This window comes from Sarcophilus harrisii, chromosome 4 (genome assembly GCF_902635505.1).
Source record: "Sarcophilus harrisii chromosome 4, mSarHar1.11, whole genome shotgun sequence".
Lineage (NCBI taxonomy): Eukaryota > Metazoa > Chordata > Mammalia > Dasyuromorphia > Dasyuridae > Sarcophilus > Sarcophilus harrisii.
This window is the reverse complement of record NC_045429.1, coordinates 349,193,733-349,215,247: the sequence shown is the minus strand read 5'-3', so window position 1 is coordinate 349,215,247 and position 21,515 is coordinate 349,193,733. Positions and strand designations below refer to the sequence as shown.

The following is a 21,515-nucleotide window of genomic DNA, read 5'->3' as shown; positions in this document are numbered from 1 at the left end:
AGCTCAATCTAGCCTCAGACACTTTCTAACTGTGTGATTCTGGGCAAGTCACTTCTGTCTGCCTCAGTTTCTTCAGCTGTAAATGGGAATAATAACAGCACCTATTGCTCAGGATTGTTGTGATTATCAGATGAAAGGAAATTTGTAAAATGCTTACTTACCACAGTGCCAGCAACAAATGGATTTTTAATAAATTCTTGTACTATGTACTCTCCCTTCCCCATCCATAAAATGAAGAAGTTTGGTTTATTTGGCTTCTGAAACCCTTCTAACTAAAGAGCAATGAAACTAATCTTATGAGGTTGAAACCTGGACTCCCCCTCACATACCCATGTATCTTAGAAACCCTTGATCCTGCCTATTTCTCCATTCCTCTTTCAGAATTACTCAGAAATTTTTTTAAAAATAGAATCCAAGATATTGAGTGACAGGCTATCTTTTATCTACTGGGCATTTTTTCTAAAAATACCCTAACCTTTCAATTTAGTCATAAAACAAAAACAAACAAAAATGAACAAAACAAAGTGAAATAAAAACTAAAAAAAAAAACCCACCTCTTTTTTCTCTTTCCAATTTGGTCTTAAAAAAAATTTAAGCATGTATTAAAATCAAACTTTGTCTATTTAACAAAGGTCTTTTTGGCGGCGGGGGGGGGGGGAGATTAAATCTTATCAAAACCATGAATTTCTTTTTTTTTTTAAATAATAGCTGTTCATTTTCAAAATATATGCAGATAGTTTTCAACATTCAGCCTTGCAAAATTTTCTCCCTTCCTTCCCCTTACCCCCTCCCATAGACAGTAAACAATCCATGTTAAACATGTAAAGCCATGAATTTTTTAACCATTTAAGGTGCCTATGGTGGAAAAAAAATACCACATTTTAAAATGCAAATGTATAACCAATACTATCAGCATTGAAGATCTAAAGATCTCAAGAGTTTTCTTGTAGACTAATGTATCCTGTTTGAAATTTAATTCTTCAGAAAAATTAAATAATTCCTACATTGTACCATTTAACTCCCACCATTCACCTTCTTTATTCAAAAGACTGGAGAAAGCAGAAAAAGAGGAAAATGAGGAAAGAAAGCACCAACTGTTATTTACAGGGAATGGACTCCCCACAGTTAAAGCAAAGAAATGATCTTCTAATGGCATTTTTATGACATTTTGAAGGGAAAATAGGGTACTTTTCTCTGGATGAATCATCTTCTCAGATCCTCTTTGGAAAAAAATAAATTTCACTTATTAGGATAGAAAGTAGGCCTATGATTTCATTGGTTTAGAAAACTCCCTTTAGCAATGTAGGATAGCACCTTCCCTGAAACATGATGTCTTAGGCAGAAGTCTGGGATGCTGAAATATTAAATGATTTGGGCAGATTCACACATGTAGTACATGTCAGAGAACTTCTTGACTGTGAAACCAATTATCTATCCAAGATGCCTCTCCCCTCCAACAAAACAATCTAAATTAATCTCTATCAATCTCTAGCTATAGTAGATTTAAATGTCTTCCATTATGGATCTTTCTGCATTAGCAGACATAGGGAGGAATCATATCCCCTGATTGAACCTCAGCTTCCCTCTTCTCAGTAAAAAAAAAAGGGTAGAGATTGAACTAGATGATTCCTGAGGTTCACTGCATCTGAAGCCCAGTTATTTTAAAGATCCATCTGCTTTTAACCTATGGTTCTAATAAGGTGAAACTGAAATGTGAAGTGGAAAAGTATATTTCTATTTATTCATTCATTCAATATCAGTTGAATGGATAATATAGGAAGAATACTTTGGGGGTGGAATCAATATCAAGTTTTGTTTTTATAAGAAGGGCCCTCCTACCTTCTCTCCTCCCCTCCCGGGGAATATTGGGACTTTGGGGTTACTGTACCTGTGACATTATTACTGGCCACCAAGTTCATGTGTTCTTTCTGTTCTAGAAGCTTGATGCATCCATCCCATACCTGGGCCTTGCGCAAGACTTCCCGAGTATGGCCTTTGGCTTGTTTGAAGATTTTGGACAGCTGGAGAGGAGTGGGAATGCGCTCAATGACCATCTTCACTCTACAAGGAGAAAAGATGATTGACCATCAGTTAGGAGGAAAGGTCCAGTGGCATCCTGCCCAAGGGAGCTGGGATTGCTCTACTCATCATGGATAAGGTTATAAGCTGTTGTGTAGATGCTTGCTACACAAGAGGGTCTGGTTTCTTGTACTCCTGGATCTTTTTTTGGGAACTTTACTCTCTTCCTTATTAGCTATCAATGTGACCTCTGTGAGCCATGATGAAATGCATCATTTGGCAGTTTATACCAGAGCTTATTTAAATAAGCATGGGCAACTCTGGAATCAGGAGGATCTGAGTTCAAATTCAGCCTAAGACATCTGACACTTACTAGCTGTGTGACCTTGAGCAAATCACTTAACCCCAATTGTCTGACAAAAAATAAAAGAAAGAATGAATGAAGAAAGAAAGGAAAGAATGAAAAAGAAGGATTGAAGAAAGAAAAGGGAAAAAGAAAAGAAGGAAGGAAGGAAGTGAGGGAGGGAGGGAAAGAGGGAGGGAGGGAGAAAGGAAAGAAAGAAAGGAGGGAGGGAGGGAGGAAGGAAAAAAGGAAGGAAGGGAGGGAGGGAAGGAAAGAGGGAGGAAGGAAGGGAGGAAGGAAGGAAGAGAGGAAGGAAGGGCGGAAGGAAGGAAGGGAGGAAGGAAGGGAGGAAGGAAGAAAGGGAGGGAGGAAGGAGGGAAGGAAGGAGGAAGGAAGAAAGGGTGGAAGGTAAGGAAGAGAGGGAAGGAGGGAAGAAGGAAGGGAGGGAGGGAGGAAGGAAGGAAGGAAGGAAGGGAAGAAGGAAAGGAGGGAAGGAGGAAGAAATAGAGGGAGGGAGGAAGGAAGGAAGGGAGAATGGAAGGGAGGGAGGGAGGAAGAAAGGAAGGAGGATGGAAGAGAGGGAAGGAGGAAGGAAAGGAGGAAGGAAGGAGGGAGGGAAGGAAGGAAGGAACGAGGGAAGAAAAAGAAACATTTGTTTCAGGTATGTTCTGTGAGCTTCAGTTTCCTCAACTATAATATAAAATTATAGGGATGTATAATTTCTGTCCCTAATAGAGGTTGTGACCTCTAGAGGACATACACAAAGTGTTGTGAAAAAGATACTTTAGTGGTCCAACTTCTGATTTTAGCATTAGGGAAAAACTAACACTTTATCTTGGAAAGGATACATTTTTGTGTACATGGCCCTTCATAGTAGGTTACTAAATAAATGTTTAGCTTTTAAAGTCTTATACAATCTGACTCCAACCTACTTTCTAGACTCAGGAGATATTATTCACTTTTCTTCACTCTGCAACTCAGTTCATCTGGTCTTGTCTCTTACCTCATGCATGACACTTTACTTCTCTTTAAGGTTCTTTTTGTTGTTGTTTAGTAATTTTTTCAATCATATCTGATTCTTTGTGACAAAAGACTGGAGAAAGCAGAAAATGAGGAAAATAAGGAAAGAAAGCACCAACTGTGGGTTTTCTTGGCAAACATACTGGAGTGATTTGCCATTTCCTTTTCTTTTACAGATGAGGAAACTGAGGTCCAAGGTCACATAGCTAGTAAGTGTCTAAGACCAGATTTGAACTCAGATCTTCTGACTCTTGGCCTGGTATCTGACTGTGCTACAACTCCAAAATATATAAAAGTGTCTTCCTTCAACACTTGGCCCAAAACCCACCTTTTACAAGATGTTTTTTGCAGTACTCCCTGCCTCCAACCATGATCTTCCCTCTGAGATTACTTTACATCTACACTGCATATCCCTATATGAGGATAATTGGTTGCAGGCTTAATTTCTCCATTACAATGTGAGTTCCTTAACAGCAAAGACTGTGTTTTTGCTTTTCTTTGTTTTTTAAAAAATTAATTCATTTTTTAAAAATGAAGATCCTCACTGTGCCTAATGGGCAACCAAACTGTGCTTAAATTTTTACCCAACAATATTATTACTACATCTGTATCCCAAAGGAATCATAAAAAAGGGGAAAGGACTTACATATGCAAAAAATATTTATAGCAGCCCCTTTCCTGGTGACAAAATATTGGAAAATGAGGAGATACCCATCAATTGGAGAATGAAGTTATAGTATATGAGTGTTACAGAATACTATTGAACAATAAGAAATGATGAAAAGGAAGATTTCAGAAAAACCTGGAAAGACTTGTACTAGCTGATGAAAAGTGAAATGAGCAGAACCAGGAAAACTTTTTATACATCATCAGTAACGTTATTTGATGACCAGTTCAGCAACACAATGATCTAAGACAAGTACAAAGGACTCATGAAGGAAAATGTTATCCATAATCACATAAAGAACTCATATACTCTGAATGAAGATTGAAGCATATTTTTTTTCATTTATTTTATTTTCTTGTTTTTTTCTTTTGATCTGTTTTTTCACAACTGTGACTAATATAGAAATGTTTTATATGTTTATAAATTACATTAAATTACCTGCTATCTTCAGAAGAAGGGAGGGAAAGGAAGGAGAAAGAAAAATTTGGAATTCAAAATCTTATAAACATGAATGCTAAAAGTTTTCATGACTTTTATCTGGGAAAAAAATTTAAATGAAGATCCTCGTCTGCCTCTCTCTTTCCTTTTCCATCCCAACCATCACTTCATAAACAAGAAAAACAAACTGGGACAAACATGTGTAGCCCAGAAAAACAAATGTCTGCATTGTTCATGTCCAAAAACATGTCTTAATTTGTACTCTGAATCTATCAATATATTTCTCTCAGGAGGTGGGAAACCTATTCCATCATGAATCCTCTAGAACAGTGGTTGGCTATGTCATTTAGAGTTCCCAAGACTTCAGAGTTGATTATTATTGTATAAATTATCCTTCTGTTTTTTTTCACTTCACTTGATATCAATCCATACAAGTTTTCCTAGATTTTTCTGAAACCATTTCCCCTTTCTTTGTATCATAAATGCTTAGAATAGGTCCTAGCACATATTAAGTACTTTATGACAAGGTTAAGGATAAAGATTTTTTTTCTCCTGGCTAGTGGGGTTTTTTATTGCTTCTGTTTTTTTTTTTTCAGTGTGATCCTATATGAGGAAAGTAAATTTGAAGTCCCATGGTATGGGGTGGGAGCACAGCCTCTGCTCCTAACCCATCTCATGTTTCTGAAGTAGAAAGGATCCTTTCTGAAAACTGATGCTCTGTTTATTCTATTTCCTACATTTTCTCTCTTTCCTTTCATTTTCCCCAGATCACATACACCACCTTGTGTTCATCTTTATTCACACATCTGGAACACTTGATATACAAAAACTGACTTATTTCGATTAGGGATAACCTTAAAACCAGGAGTATTTAGGTATGGTATCAATCTAATGTACAGAAGGATTCTGAGAGAGATATTTTTCTTGGAGAGTTTTAGAAACAGAACAGAAAAACACAATGCACTTCTCATAGGTATAATTCTGCCTTAGGGCAGAGGGATGTCAAACATCACCTTCACACTCAAGGATGGGCAGGCTGAGCCAGATTAAAATATAATTGGAAAATATTTGACAAAACAAACAAAAATGCAATAAAACAGAAAATGTTACATTCAAGAACTAAGTCAATATTTGGATGTTTACGTATGGTTTAGTGGCCCCATTTCTGTTTGAGCTTGACATCATTGTGAACTGGATGACCTTTCAAAGAATCTGGAAGACTTGCCAATGTTTGTGATGTTTACTTTTGACAGCCATTCATCCTAGTGAAGTCCTCCTCACCTTTATTAGACTACAACCACAGTCTCCCAGTTAGTCTACTTTCTTTAATCTTCCCACTCTAATCCCTTCTGGCCACAACTGTCAAAGTGATTTTCTCTAACTATTATTTTCTTCCTGGCCAGTCAAACACTAAAGTGTTCTGATTTGAAATCTGGTTGTGTACTTCCTACTCAATAAATTACAGTAGCTCCTTATTACCTCCAGGAGTAAATGCAAACTTTTTTCTCTAACATTTGAAACCCCAATCTATCTTTCCAGCCTTATTACCATTGCTCACTTTCATATTGTCCTATCAAACTGGCTTTCTTACTATTCCTCACATAATATTGCATCTCCTATATCTGTATTAATGAATTGGCTGTATCCTACCCCTTTCCCTCTCCCTTATTTGGAATTCATTCCTTCATTTCTGCCTCTAGAAATCTCTGGCTTTCTTTAAGACTCAGCTCAAGATCAAGTCTTCCTAAACAGCTAGTGTCCCCCCTAATTACTTTCTAAAATTGTGCGTATTGGTTTATGTATACGCTGTCTCTCCCAATAGAATGTAAGTTCCTTGAGGGAAAGGTCTATTTCACTTTTAGTTTTGGATTGCTAACTTCTAGAGGGGCATATGGTAGATATTCTATAAATTTACTGAATATTGAGTATCATACTGCTGTTCAATGAACAGTCAAGGATGATATATATATATATATATATATATGCTGTCAAATGGTGAAGAAGATTACCTGCTGTCCCCCTCCCCCATCCCTGCTCACTTACTTGTTTCGGCCAGCCAGGAAGGCCTTATCAACTTGGCTCTTGGCCTCCTTCACAACTTTATGGATGACTTCTGCCTTGCTGCTGTTTTCTTAGGGGATGTGATAGGGAAAAGAGAGAGAATATTAGTTGTGATTCTGTAAGATCTGCAGCACATAATTCTACCATTTCCCCCTCCACCATTAAGATTCAGAATTAATCTGACTGAATGAGAATTTATGGGTTTAAAAATAACAGAGGGCCAGGCAAGAGAACCCAAGGAAACTGAGGATGGTGGATCACTTGGGACTTCTAAGCTTCAGTTGAGCCAAAACTGGTTGAGTGTCTACACCAAGATAAATATGGTTATCCCCTTTCCCCCCTAGCACAATAGATTGCCTAAACCAGCCCAGGAGCTAGTTAACGCTTTCTTGGAGATCAGTAGTGGGATCAGATCCATGAGTAATTGGAAACTGTTTAGTTTTTATCTTTATATTTTCAAGCATCAAGTATAATACCTGGTATAGTGTAGGAAGATAATTTTCAACATTCATTTTTGTAAAAATTTTTCTTCGTCCCTTACCTCCCTCCTTCTCTAAGATGGCAAGCAAAATGAAATAGGTTAAATATGTGCAATTTTCAAAACATATTTCCATATTTGTCATGCTGCACAAAGAAAAAACAGATCAAAAGGAAAAAACCACGAGAAAGAAAAAAAAACAAGCAACAAACAACAACGATAAAAAGGTAAAAATATTCTTTGATTCACATTCAGTCACCATTAGTTCTCTCTCTGGATGCAATTGGCATTTTCCATCCTACATCTATTGGGATTGCCTTGAACCACTATATTGTTGACAACAGCCACGTCCATCACAGTTGATCATCTCTTAATATTGCTGTTACTGTGTACAATGTTCAGCTCCCTCCATTCAGCATCAGTTCATGTAAGTCTTTCCAGGCTTTTCTGAAATCAGCCTGCTCATCATTTCTTATAGAACAATAATATTCCATTACATTAATATAACATAACTTATCCAGCCATTCCCCAACTGATGGACATCTACTCAATTTTCAATTTTCTTTCCACTACAAACATTTTCATACGTGTGGGTCCTTTCCTCTCTTTTATGATCTCTTTGGAGTATAGACCCAGAGATAAAATGGTGTGCACAGTTTTATAGCCCCTTGGATATAGCTCTAATTTGTTCTCAGGAATGATTGGATCATTTCATAACTCCACCAAGAAGGGCATGTATATTCTTAAAGAAGATATTTACCATTGGCTGCAGATTTAGTAGGCTGAGGTAAGGTCTGTGAAGATTCAATAGATTGGATCAAGTTCAGTGATGCCAGGAGTCCAGCAAAGAAGAGAAACAGCTTCATCTCTGAAATGAAAACCCCCACAATTCAACAAGGATTACCATTGCCAACCCTACTTGAGTCCTTCTGAGAGACTCTAAACACCCAAAAGAATCTGGCAAAGCAGAAAAAGACCAGAACATGGGAAAGGGAAAAGGAAAAAGTTCAGAGGAACACTAAAATGTCACTCCATTTTCTATCCTGCTTGGTTTCAACTCCATGGAACAAGATGACCCTAAGTCAGGTACTTCTTGGTGTCCCATCATCCTCCCCATTCCTGTTTTCATTACTCCTTTTGTCCCTTTAGATTGTAAACTTCTTAAGGGCAGAGACTATCTTTCTTTTTAATAATTTCATCCCTGCACTTATCATAGTATCTGACATATAGAAGGTACTTTATAAATACTTTTTGAATTTGGGTAATAATAATAATAGCTAGTATTTATGCACAGTGTCTCAAAGTACTTAAATGTATTAAGACTTGAGACACCCTGTATAGTTTTAAAATTTGCAAAAGCACTTTAGAAATATCTTATTCTCATAACAACCCCAGGAAGTAGGCACTATTACTATCTTCATTTTAAAGATGAAAAAAAATTAGGTAAAGAGAGGTTAAATGATTAACCCTGTATTACAAAAGCAGGTAAGTTTCTAGGGTTGGAGCTGAAATAAGGTTTTCTTGACTGCCAAGTCCATTGTTGTCTCCAGGTACCATCTAGCAATCTAATTTAGATTAGACGTAGAACTGGGTCATCTAGGCCAACCCATTCATTTTACAGATGTGGAAACTGAGGCTCAACACAGTTGTAACAAAACAGAGATTTGAATCCAGATCATCTGATTTCAAATACATTGATCTTTACACTAAAAGAGGGTGAAATATTTGGGGACAGTCCAAAAAAATCTACAATCATTCATCATCTTCATTTTTTTAAAAAAAATAACTTTTTATTGCCAGAACCCATGCCAGGGTAATTTTTTTTTTTACAATATTATCCCTTGCACTCACTTCTGTTCCGATTTTTTCCCTCCCTCTCTCCATCCCCTCCCCCAGATGGCAAGCAGTCCTATACATGTTAAATATGTTATAGTATATCTTAGATACAATATATGTGTGCAGAACCGAACAGTTCTCTTGTTGCTCAGGGAGAATTGGATTCAGAAGGTAAAAATAACCCGGGAAGAAAAACAAAAATGCAAACAGTTTACATTCATTTCCCAGTGTTCTTTCTTTGGGTGTACATCATCTTCATTATTATACCAGCTGACATTTATATAGTCCTTTAAATTTCACAAAATCCTTTACAGACATTTTAAAATTTTAATCCTCACAACAACCCTGTAATGTAAATGCTACTGGTACTATTATTTTTATTTTATAAATGGGGAAACTGAGACTAGGAGATCAGGAGACATTAATCAATTTGCTCAGGCCATCAAAGTAGCTAGTTTCTAAGGGCAAATTAGAATGCAGATCTTCCTGATTTCAAAACCATCCTTCTAATCATTAGACCACATTTTCTTTCAACAAGTTCCTCCATGTTTTTTTAATTAACACCAGCTATGTTCTAAGTACCTAATGGAAAGACTTGAAGAGAAGTAAGATACAGTTCTTCTCAAGAAAATCATCCTCCAGTTGTGAGACAGGGCATAGAAAGGGGTAACCAATACTATTGGTACATGGCAAGTGCCAAATGGATCCAGATACCATTTCCATGGTGGTTGCATCAGCTTGCTCACTCTCCCAGTTACTCTCTCACATGGCTTCCATCAATGTTTATTATTTATTTTTTCCCCTCATCATTATCTCTTAATATCAACTTCTATATTCCCCATAAGGTCTTCCCCAGCAGCATCCTTACCATTCCCTTAGATTTCTTGGTGTCACAGAGTATGTTATATCCTCTACCTTCTGACTAGGGCACATACCCCTAAAGATTTGCAGAGGTGTTTACTAGCAGAGACAGTAAGGGCTGGTGTTTTTCAGATTACCTTCTTTACTCCCATTATGTGGTTGTTTTCAGAGAAATCAATTATTATCTCTTTGAAATAGCACTCTTCTCCTTATGCTTCCTATCCATTATGGCTTCCTACTATTGGGTCTTTGGGGGCAAGTATTTGAGTATTCCAAAGTCTTTACTCTCTATCGATCAAGAGCTTCTATTTCTGAGAAGATCCTTGCAGAATATCATGCCTTGAGTTTATATTGGAGTCAGAGAAACTGAATCTGATTTTTTTCTACTACCCATTGTATGGCTTTGAACAAATAACTTACTATTTTTCTGTTTCAGTTTCCTCTTCTATGAAATGAAGGTATTGACTTCATGACTTTCAAGGCTCCTTTAACTCAATTCCACAAACTAATTAAGTGAACTTTTAAAAAAACATATTTCCATATTAGTCATGTTGTGAAAGAAAAATCAGAATAAGAGAGGAAAATTACGAGAAAGAAAAAGCAAAAAAACAAAACAAAAAAAGTGAAAATAGTATGCTTTTATCTGTATTCTGTATCCATACTTCTCTCTCTGGATGTGGATGGCAATTTCTATCCAATTGTCTTGGATAATTGTATTGCTGAGAAGAGCTAATTCCATCACAGTTGATCATTATACAGTCTTGCTGATAGTGTATAATGTTATGGTTCTGCTAAGTGTGAACTTTGTCTAATATTCACCTTTTTGTATGTATGATTTATTTATATGTATCTCACCACTAGAGTGGAAACTTATTGAGAGAAGATACTTTCTTATATTTCCTTGTGTCACTCACAGCAATAATTTACCATGTAGTTAGTCAACTTTCCTGGAAAGTCTTGTTGAGAGGTAACAGAGGGTAGTGGCTAGAGAACTGGACTCTGAGTCAGGAAGGTTCAAGTCCTAGTAACTCAGTCACATACTGGCTGTGTGACCCTGGGCAAATAATTTAATTTGTTGGCATCTCATGCATCTTATGCATTTCTCTAAGATTTTAAGTTGTGGCAGAGAAGAATCCTGATTTGCATTAATAGAGAGAGTTTCCTATATCAAAGAAATCACAGATCAGTGTCAATAGAGACTTTGTTTAAGGCATGAATTTAAGGGACATGAAGACAAAAAATATCAAATAGTCCCTCAGGGATACTAGGGGACTGGGAGGGAAGGCATGAAACTTAGCAAGTAAATATAAAGTACAAACAAAATGATACAAACTATTTGGAAGATGAGGGAAGATCATGAACAACTGGGACCACTAAAATGGCCCCAAAAGGCCAAAGAACAAGATTGTTAGAAAACTACTCAGGGGAGGTCAGATTAGGAAAGGGGATTAAGACCCTAGGAATGTCTACACTAGAATGTTACTATTTGTGGGTGGGCAAAAAGAAGATTTGGTATATATACTGGTAGCTTAGTGGAAAAAGACATAAATTACTTGAACTCTGTGCTCTACCACTTATTACTTGTACAGCCTTAGGCAAATCACACTTCTCTTGGCTTCATTTTTCTCATCTGTAAAATGAAGCAGTCAGACTAGATGACTTCTGAAATAATAGCTCAGAATTTTTGAAAATGGGGATCTCTCTTTAATGTCCACTTCATGGACTTTCATATGATAATTGTACTATCCATATGTGCTGTTAGAAGAAACACAAAATGGCAAAGAGTTCCTAGAGATTCTTTATTTTTGAAATGGTTCTGTATTAATTGGTTAGTAATCTAGCTGATTGATATTCAAATGCCTGGAACTCCCAGTAAGGAAACCCCCTCTATTATAGTAGATCAGCCTGAATCTGCAACTTACTATCTTAGAGAGTTTGCCTGAACATCGAAAGGTGAAATAATTTGCTCAGAGTCAAACAGCTCAGTATGGATCAGACGTAGCCTCAGAATCAAATTGGAGTTTGATTAATAATTATCACCAATTTTTAAAACATGATTTTGGCTTTTCTTCTCTGATCCTCTTCCTTGAGGAAGTAAAATTAATTCCATCTTCTGCCTTTTGCACACATTGCCAAAGTCCATTTTTGTTTATAATTTTTAGGTAGATAGCTGGAAGATCTGAGTTCAAACAAATACATACTAGCTGTACATCTTTGTCTGCTTTAGTTTCTTGATCTGTAAAAAGGGAAAAATAATAGCAAAAACTCCTCTCAGTTTTTCCCCTCTCTTGAAACTCCATGAGACTCTCCACTGAATCTGTTGCATTAGAGGTAAATTTGTTTGTTTAGGTTTTTTTTTTTTGAAAAAAATTAAGCATCTTTGAGGGTATAGGACAAAGAGAAGACCAATTGGATACAAGCTTATAATTCTATAAATTAATGAAGACTCTGTGCAGAGGATGAAATTTAGAGATGCAAGGTTGTTCAGTCATTTTTTTAGTCATGTATGACTCTTTGTGACCTCACTTGGGGTTTTCTTGGCAAAGATGGTTCGCCATTTCCTTCTCCAAATCATTTTACAATTGAGGAAACTGAGGCAGGGTTAAGTGACTTGCCTAGGGTCACACAGCCAGGAAGTGTCTGACTAGATTTGAACTCAGGTGCTCCTGACTTCAGGTCCAGCTTTCTATCCTCTGTGCCACCTAGCCGTCTTATGTTGTTCAGTCATATCTGACTCTTTGTGACCCTGTATAGAGTTTTCTTGGCAAATATTAAAGTGATTTACCATTTTAATAGCCTTTTATTTACAGGTTATATGTATGGGTAACTTTACAGCATATTCAATTGCCAAACCTCTTATTCCAATTTTTCCCCTCCTTCCCCCCACCCTAAGTATACATGACCAAACCGTTATTTTGCTGTACAAAAAGAATCGGACTCTGAAATGTTGTACAATTAGCCTGTGAAGGAAATCCAAAATGCAGGTGGGCAAAAATATAGGGATTGGGAATTCAATGTAATGGTTTTCAGTCATCTCCCAGAATTCTTTCGCTGGGCATAGCTGGTTCAGTTCATTACTGCTCCATTGGAACTGATTTGGTTCATCTCATTGCTGAGGATGGCCAGGTCCATCAAAATTGGTCATCATCTAGTATTGTTGTTGAAGTATATAATGATCTCTTGGCCCTGCTCATTTCACTCAGCATCAGTTAGTGTAAGTCTCTCCAGGCTTTTCTGAAATCATCCTGTTGGTCATTTCTTACAGAACAATAATATTCCATAATATTCATATACCACAATTTATTCAGCCATTCTCCAACTGATGGGCATCCATCTTAGTTTTTAAGAGAGCTGCCACAAACATTCATGCACATACAGGTCCCTTTCCCTTCTTTATGATCTCTTTGGGATATAAACCCAGTAGAAACACTGCTGGGTCAAAGGGTATGCACATTTTGATAACTTTTTGAGCATAGTTCCAAATCGCTCTCCAGAATGGTTGGATATATTCACAATTCCACCAACAATGTCTCAGTGTCCCTGTTTTCCCACATCCCCTCCAACATTCCACATTATCTTTCCCTGTCATTCTAGCCAATCTGACAGGTGTATAGTGGTATCTCAGAGTGATTGACCATTTCTTTCTCCAGTGAATTAAGGCAGAGTTTAAATGACTTCCCTAGAATCACACAGCTAGTGAGTGGCTGAGGTTGAATTTGAACTCAGGGCTTCCTGATTCTAGAGCCAGCACTCTGTCCACCAAGTCACCTAGCTGCCTTATTTTATGTAAAGCACTTTGTAAACTTTAAAGCATTAAATAAATGTCAGCTATTGCTATTATTATAGGACAGCCAATAGTAGACAGAGCACTAGGCCTGGAGTCAGAAGGATTTATCTTCCTGTGTTCAAATCTAACCTCATTCACTGGTTAGCTGTTTGATCCTGGGCAAGTCACTTAATTCTGCCTGCCTCAGTTTTCTCATCTGTAAAATGAACTGGAGAAGGAAATGGCAAGGCACTCCAGTATCTCTATCAAGAAAACCCTAAATGAAGTCACAATGAGTTAGACATTACCCCAAAAATGCAATAATTGCTACATTATTTTATATCCAGTGGCCTTTCAGACATTAACTATGCTCCTTTTTTGTTTTAAATATTGAATCCATAATCATTGTGATCAGCATAGCATCACGGGACAAGGGAAAGACTTTGGAGTATTTGGGTTTGGCTATAAATCCCAGTTTTGCTACCACTATCTATATAGTTCTGGATAAGTCTGTGGGATTCAGTTTCCTCATCTGTACAAAGATGGAGTTGGATTAAATGACATCTGAAGTCCCTTCTAATGCTACATCTATGATCATTTGCCAAAGCATTTGGGGTGCCTTAGAAGAAAAATGTGGCCTGGGGGATAAGATCATAGCCAGCTTCTGAATCTTCCACACCAAGATCAGCAAGACAACATTTGAGAACAGAAGACGGAGAAATCACCCATTCCCAGGCCATGCCCCAGGATTCAGATGGTGAGTTAAAGGGTCAGGTTCCCCAGGTTCCTGGAGCAGTGACTCAATGGGAAAGAAATCTGATAAATTACAAATGACCAGAGAGGAGCTAAACACAAGAGATCCAGCAGAATCCTTCCCTGATCCCAAACTGAAGGAGATTACCAAAGAATACTGGAATATACTGAAAGAAAATACAAACCAAGATCCTCATGGCCTGATCTGTTATGACAGAGGGAAATATGTCTCATACTGGACAAGAAATTCAAGAACAAAAAAATGAGTATAACAAGAAGTAAAGTGTTTATATAACCCTACTATGCTAGAAATTATTCTCTAGCCTCGGTCACAGGGTCTGGGACTTCTAATGGTTTGTTAAAAAAAAAACAAACAAACAAACAAAAAAACAAAAAGCAAAACAAAACACAATATGACTCAACAGAGCTGAATAGGCCAAATCAATGTGACCCAGTTTGGAACTCAAAACTGGCTGATCATATATGCTCATTGGAGACCAGCTGTGAACAGAAAGCTTCAAACATAGTTCCTGAAAGAAACTGACTGCATTCCCTGTGGACAATCAGTCCTGCCATGTATAGCTCTTGCCAGCAGCCATTCACTCCAAAAAAAGAAAAATCCTACCTGCCTTGCATTCAGATCCTCAAAAAATAAAACAGTATATGGCTTCTATTTTCTTGGAATCAGGAGAATCACTAACTAGCTGTGGAACTTTAGGCAAGTCATTACCAAGTTTCAATTTCCTTCATCTATAAATGAAAAATTTAGATTAGATTGTCTCTAAAGTCCTTTCCAGTTCTAAAATACTCTATGAGATAAGTCTCAGGTTCATGAACCCCTTCATCACTGCTTTCTCTCTTCTAACCATAGTGGAAAGGAGTTCTTACGGTGATCAGAAAATCTCACCCAAGAAACTGCCAGATCAGGGCAAATCCATCACCTCACTGAGAAACCATAGGGAAATATCATTAGCATCATTGAAGAAACTAGAAGAAGTTATCATTGATAGACTTACTTGCTGGCTGCTGTGGGCTCCTCAGGCCACCAGGGTGCTTGCTGTGCTCAAGGAAGCAAGACTTTTATACCTTCTGGGGAAAGGGTAGTTGGTCTGGCTTGGAGGAGCAGCTGAGGTTCAACAGGAAACACCCAGTGACTCTGGGCAGATGCAAGAGGAAATGTGCCAGATTGTTAGTGATTAGTTGATGCAATATTATTGACTCTGACAGAAGCAATTCATTGGAGTAGCATGTTCAAGGTTAAATACACAGACATTCCTATCCTTACTCAAGGAAGGAATGGCTTAATTCAGAGCCTACATGATGCCATTCCCCCCCCCACTTTCTCCAAATAGTGAATTGCTTTACCAGCTCTATTATTGTATATTATTTGATAATCATAGTCATTATTTTATCTTCCTTCCTCTCAGCTTTTACTTATCTCCTTGGCTTTACTAAACATGTTGCACAACCCAATGGATTGTCCTTCTGCCACTGAAATACTGAAACTAGTGAAAGGCAATGGGAAGAACCCCACACTGAAAAACAGGACACTTGGGACTGGAGTCCCTCTTCTATCATTGACTTGCACAAATCACTTATTTATTCAGAACTTTAGTTTCCTTCTTTGCCAAATGAAAGAGTTCAGTATGGTATCATAGCTCAACCGATGGAAGAAACTGTAAAAACAACCTAATAAAACCCTTTTATTTTGCCAGATAAAGAAACTGAGATCTAGATAAGTGAAATAATTTTCATTAGGTCACACAGTAAATATTAGAAGCAGAATTTAAAAACTCAGACAGAGCCATTGACTTTAGAACCTATGGTCTTTCCATTCGGTTATGGGGTCTGACCCAATTCTAACATCCTATAACTCTATGACTTCTATAGATTGATCCAATTCAAAATTGAGTTTCTTGGATACTAAATATGGTCGCCATGGGTATGCTGTACACAGCATCCCAAACATAGTTCTTATGCACCAGTCAGCATGGCTTAAGCAACTCTATTTTAAAATTGTAATTTTTCCTTTTGCTTGTAGTATCTAAGTGCCCTTGCTCTCTCCCTCTTTTTTCATGCAAAATGTATACTCCTGTCACCAGGATGATGTTGTTCAGAAATTAAAGTCAGGCTAACATAAGGAACATTTACATAACCCTGGCAAAATACTTCAGTTCATCTGCCTCAGTTTGTGTCTTATAGCAGGGCAAATCAATCTAGACATTGTGTAAACATCTGAACCTTTATAGATATTCTGACTCCTCTCTAAAGTGATGTGTTTCATTTTATTTTATTTTTTTTCCTATCATCAATGCATATAAGACCCATCAATTATTTCAGGGAAGAAGTCTCTTTAAAAACAGTATTTTCTAAATTGGTCAGCTATTTTTGAAAAAAATAGAAAATGTGAGCAATCTTGCCTGAGAAATAGAGTTGGTTGGGTTTTTTTTTTTTGCCCATAATACCTATAACTTTTGAAATTCTAGGTTTTGGGGTAGCTAGGTGGTGCAGTAGATAGAGCACTAGCCCTGAAGTCAGGAGAACCTGAGTTTAAACCTGGCCTCAAATACTTAACACTTCCTAACTGTGTGATCTTGGGCAAGTTACTTAACCCCAATTGCCTTAGCAAAAAAATAAAAAATAATAATAAAATAAAATTCAACTTATCAAGTTGTATTATGGAGAATGATAAAAAGGTTCTCTCTAGTAATAAAATTATGTTCAGATTCATCTCATAAGCTTTTGTATAAAAAATCCTCACCAACAAGCTTTGGATCACATTATATTTCTGCAAGAAGCAAGATCTTTTTAAGAAGACAGGGAATGGGTCAAAGGGAATGGAGGAATTTCAGCATCTTTTCATTTTCCTCAGTATGAATTTTTCCATATGTCTCTGAATGTGGATACTTGTCCTCCTGTAATTTCTCATCCATGGGTTTTATAAATGTATAAGTCTTGGATTTAATCCTATGTGGTCTATTCTTAGATAGATTAGAGTTGGGGTGGGTACTCAATGTCCACTGGATTTTGAGGATAATGGATTGTGGAAGATAGGTGAGAGGCAAGATAGAGGTGGGGAATTAAACTGTTCTGACCACAAGAATTCAAGATAGTTTGGACACGTATATCTTTGAGTTTGATCTTTACTTAAAGAGTGGGGGAGAGAGAGCAGGGGAGAGCATTACCTGCCAATGGATATTCTTGTCTTTTTTGTTTTGGGTTCATAAAAGGCACATACCTGGAGGCTATTGTGATGAATATATAAATAGCCTATTACTAATATTAAGAATTTCTTGAGCACTTAAATCTATTTGCTGACATAGTGCCATTAACTATTTATCATGGGATTAGAGGATCACAGATAGAGAATTGAAAGAACATTAGAAATTATCTGCTCTAACCTCATCATTCAACAAAGGGGGAAGTTGTACCCTAGAGAAGTGAAGGAGAAGTCATAAGATCATGGATGTTAGAGGCTGAGTCTAATCCCTTTAGTCTACTTATGAGGAGGCTGAGACCTAGAATAGTCAAGTGATTGCCCAGAGTTACAAAGCTAATAAGTGTTTGAGGTCAAATGATGAATCTGGGTCTTCCAGATTCCAAGTTCAGTGCTCTAACCGTCATAATTATTATTATGCCTCTAATAATTTGTCTAAGATAAGGATTCTTGACATTTTTGTGGGTATCATAGACTTCTTTGGCAATCAATTAGGTGACGCCAATAGACTCTTCCTCAAAATAAATTTTTTTCATGATTAAAGGAAATGCTAAATTTTAATTAGAGGCTAGTGAAAATAAAGATTATTTTTTCCCACCCAAGTTTACAGACCCTCTAAAATCTGTCCAAAAACCTTTAGAGGTCCATGTTACTAAGGATAATAATTTCTCATCTACAATTATAAATCATCTATACTTGTCAATCAGCCAATCACAATCACAAAGATTTGCTTAGTATTAATAAATCCTTCTAGTAAGAGAATGATGACGCTGATGAATCTAGGAAAAGATGTTGTTTGTTATATGTTTTTGTGCAAATGATTTTGAAGGTAGGTGCCTCTCTAAAAGACCCAAGGGAAGGACCATTTGGAGTTGGTCTATGTTAACAGGTTGGTATATGTCACTTTTCATAGCCTTACCATATCCTTTGATTGGGTAGAAGCAGTGACTGGTACAAAGTGTTCTAAGAGGAAGAAAGCATTGAGGGGTTTAAGGCAAGGAAAGAAATAGATGCAGGTCATGGCTTGCCTCACCTATTGTAGACACCAAAGAATAGGAAGCCAGAGACTCTTCTAGTCTGTGGAGATTGGAGGCGAGAAGCAGGTCTTTGGAGAAGTTTGAACTAGAAAAAGTTCTACACATCAGTGGGATTGAGTCATTCTTCCTTGTGTCTCTATGTGTATGTACATGTCCATTCTTCTCTGTGTATATCTATTTATATGTTTATACATATATCTACATACACACATATACGTACCTACACACACACACACATATATACTCATACTCATCCATTCTTTTATACCTATAAATAAATATACACACACTTATACATACACATACATATGTATATATGTATATACACATATATCTTAAACTTTATCTTCCTATAATAAATTATTGTTAGCCTTATGGTTAAATCATTTGCCAAATTTTATAATTTCTGCCTCTAAAACATCTTACTTTTGTTCCTTCTTTTTTCATTCACTTTTGTTTAGGTTTTTGTCTCCTCCTACCTGGACTATTGCAATGACTTCCTAATTGGTCTACTTGATGCAAGTCTCTTCCCATTCTTCCTCCACACAACTCCCTTACGTACAGGTCTGACTACATCAGTCCGCTATTCAATAAACTTCAGTGGTTCCCTTTTGCTTCTATAAGCAAATATAAACTCTTGGGGAAAAGAACTTTTAGAGTTCTTTACAACTTGTGCTAACCAGTTTTTTCAGCTTCATTACTTCTCTTTCTGCTCTATGGTTCAACCCAAATTGGCCTTCTCTCTGTTGCTCACTCATGATACTCACATTCTGACTCATTGTCTTTTCATTGGCCACCACCCATGTCTGTGTAAATCCCTACATCCATGTCTGCGTAAATCCCTACATCCCCTTTTCTTTTCATACCTGCTTCCAGAACCTGTGTAGGGCATTTGCCATATCCCCTTCTACTAAGAAAATTCCTTTCATTTCTGAATTCATGTTTACAGTCAGGGTTCAGTATTAAGGAAGATTCACCACTAAGAAAAGATATATACTCATCCTTATCACATTTTTTAGTTCATCATATTCCATCACAGAGAAAATCACTTAAAGTTTAGATTGAGATCATGCTAGGTTCTTTCCCAAATGGGAGGAGAAGATAATTTCTCCCTATGGAATAGAAAAATATTCAATGTACAATGTAAATCAGGTATAGGACATGAAAGAATACACTGTCCAAAGAACTCCGTCCCAGTTCTTGTCTTCTGGCAAGATAGGTTAAGGATTGAATTTATCCTTCCAACCATTAACTTCTCTAAGAAATGTAATAGTTACTAGAGGCTTATCCTCAAGTGCAACTGGCACCAAAGATGTATCAGGAGTCCCCAACCCCTCAAAATCACAAGATTTCCTCTAAGATTGTCCAATAACTTAGATTCAGAAAAGAAACAGAAAAAAGGCAAGTAGGAGTCCTAGATTCTGATTCAGGCTTCCCTACGAGCACATGGACTAAGCATTTCAGGCAAACTCATCTTTCTGAGTTCAAATCTGTCTTCAAACACTTTATTAACTGTATAATCTTGGGCAAATCACTTAACCCTATTTGCCACAGTTTCCTCCTTTGAAAAATGATGCGAAGTAAATAACAATTCCAGTATTTCTGTCAAGAAAACCCCAAATAGAATCATAAAGAATCAGACATGACTGAACACAACTGAACAACAAAGTTCTTTCCACTTTAGTATCCAAATCCAATGGATTTTTTGTTTTGTTTTAATTATTTTTATGTGGTTTTGGTATTCTGCAGAGCATTTCCATTTGTTGGATTTTTTCCTCTTTGACTTCAGATATACTCTTTTATTTTTTAAACATTCTTTTTTTCTCCTATCCTTCTAACTATCCTGCTGTATTCTTTACTGGCTCTGAATCCCTCTTTCAGTTTTCTTGACAGAGGTATTCATCCAGTCTGTTCCAATTCTTCTCTTCTCTCTCTCTTTTTTTTTTTACTCTTTCTATCTGAGCAAACTTATTCTCTCCCATGACTTCAACTACCACTTCTAAATAAATTGCTTCTATATCTATATCTTCAGTCCTGATATCTCTTTCAAGCTCTATACCTACATCTTCAACTGTCTAAAAAACATCTCTACCTGGCTGTCCCATTAGTACCTCAAACTCAATACTTCTAAAATCAACCATATTATGTTTATCTCTAAACCTTCTCCTCATTCTGACATTGCTATTTATATCAGTCACCACCATTCATCCATTCCCTCATGTTTGAGAAGTTGATGTAATCTCTGATTGATTCTTTTCTCTTACCTGATATGTCACTAGTTACATAGAACAAGTCTTCTTAATTTTGTCTCACAATTATTTTTGTATTTTCCCCCTCCTCTTTGTTTCTACCTTTATCTCATTGTATAATCCCTCATTACATCTGTCTGACTTATTATGAGTTTTCTAATAGCTCTTTTTTCCTTTATTCTTTCCCCACCACAAACCAATTTTCAGTCTATTGTTAAACATGCAGATGTTGCATGGATGATAGATTTAGAGCTGGAAGGGGTGTGAGCAATCAATTAAATCAAGTCTCTCATTTTATAGATGAGGAAACTGAGAGCCAGAAACCTTAAGTAACTCGAATAAGTTTATTCATTTAGTAGAGCTGGGATTCAGAGTCAGGTATTCTGGTTCTAAATTTCTTACTTTTTTAATACCAAGTTGCACGTGATTCTGCTTAAAAATCTTCACTGACTTTTGCCCATCATTTGGGAAATAGCTAAATAAGTCATAGTATGTGAATGTAATGAAATATTATTGTTTTTATAAGAAATGATGAGTAGGCTGATTACAGAAGCCTGGAGAGGTTTACAGGAACTGCTGCTAAGTGAAGTTAGCAGAACCAGGGGAATATTGTGCACAGTAATGGCAAGATTATGTAATGATCAACTGTGATGGACTTTTCAACAATGTGGTGATTCAAGGCAATTCCAATAGACTTACAACGGAAAATGCCATCTATATCCTGAGAGAACCATGAAAACTAAATGTGGACTGAAGCATGATATTTTCAT

At 36.8% G+C, this 21,515-nt stretch overlaps 1 protein-coding gene across 1 annotated transcript in view; it reads right to left on the bottom strand.

Annotated features, from left to right (window-relative positions):
- LPO (lactoperoxidase) overlaps positions 1–15,341 on the bottom strand; it is a 33,230-nt gene extending 17,889 nt beyond the window's left edge. The window contains exons 1-4 of the mRNA XM_003767953.4: positions 15,259–15,341; positions 7,787–7,894; positions 6,531–6,618; positions 1,889–2,061 (exon numbers count right to left, since the gene is read on the bottom strand). Of these exons, the coding sequence (XP_003768001.1) occupies positions 1,889–2,061; positions 6,531–6,618; positions 7,787–7,892 (367 nt within the window). The 5' untranslated portion in view covers positions 7,893–7,894; positions 15,259–15,341. The remainder of the gene's footprint in view (positions 1–1,888; positions 2,062–6,530; positions 6,619–7,786; positions 7,895–15,258) is intronic.
- Positions 15,342–21,515: the final 6,174 nt, after the last annotated feature.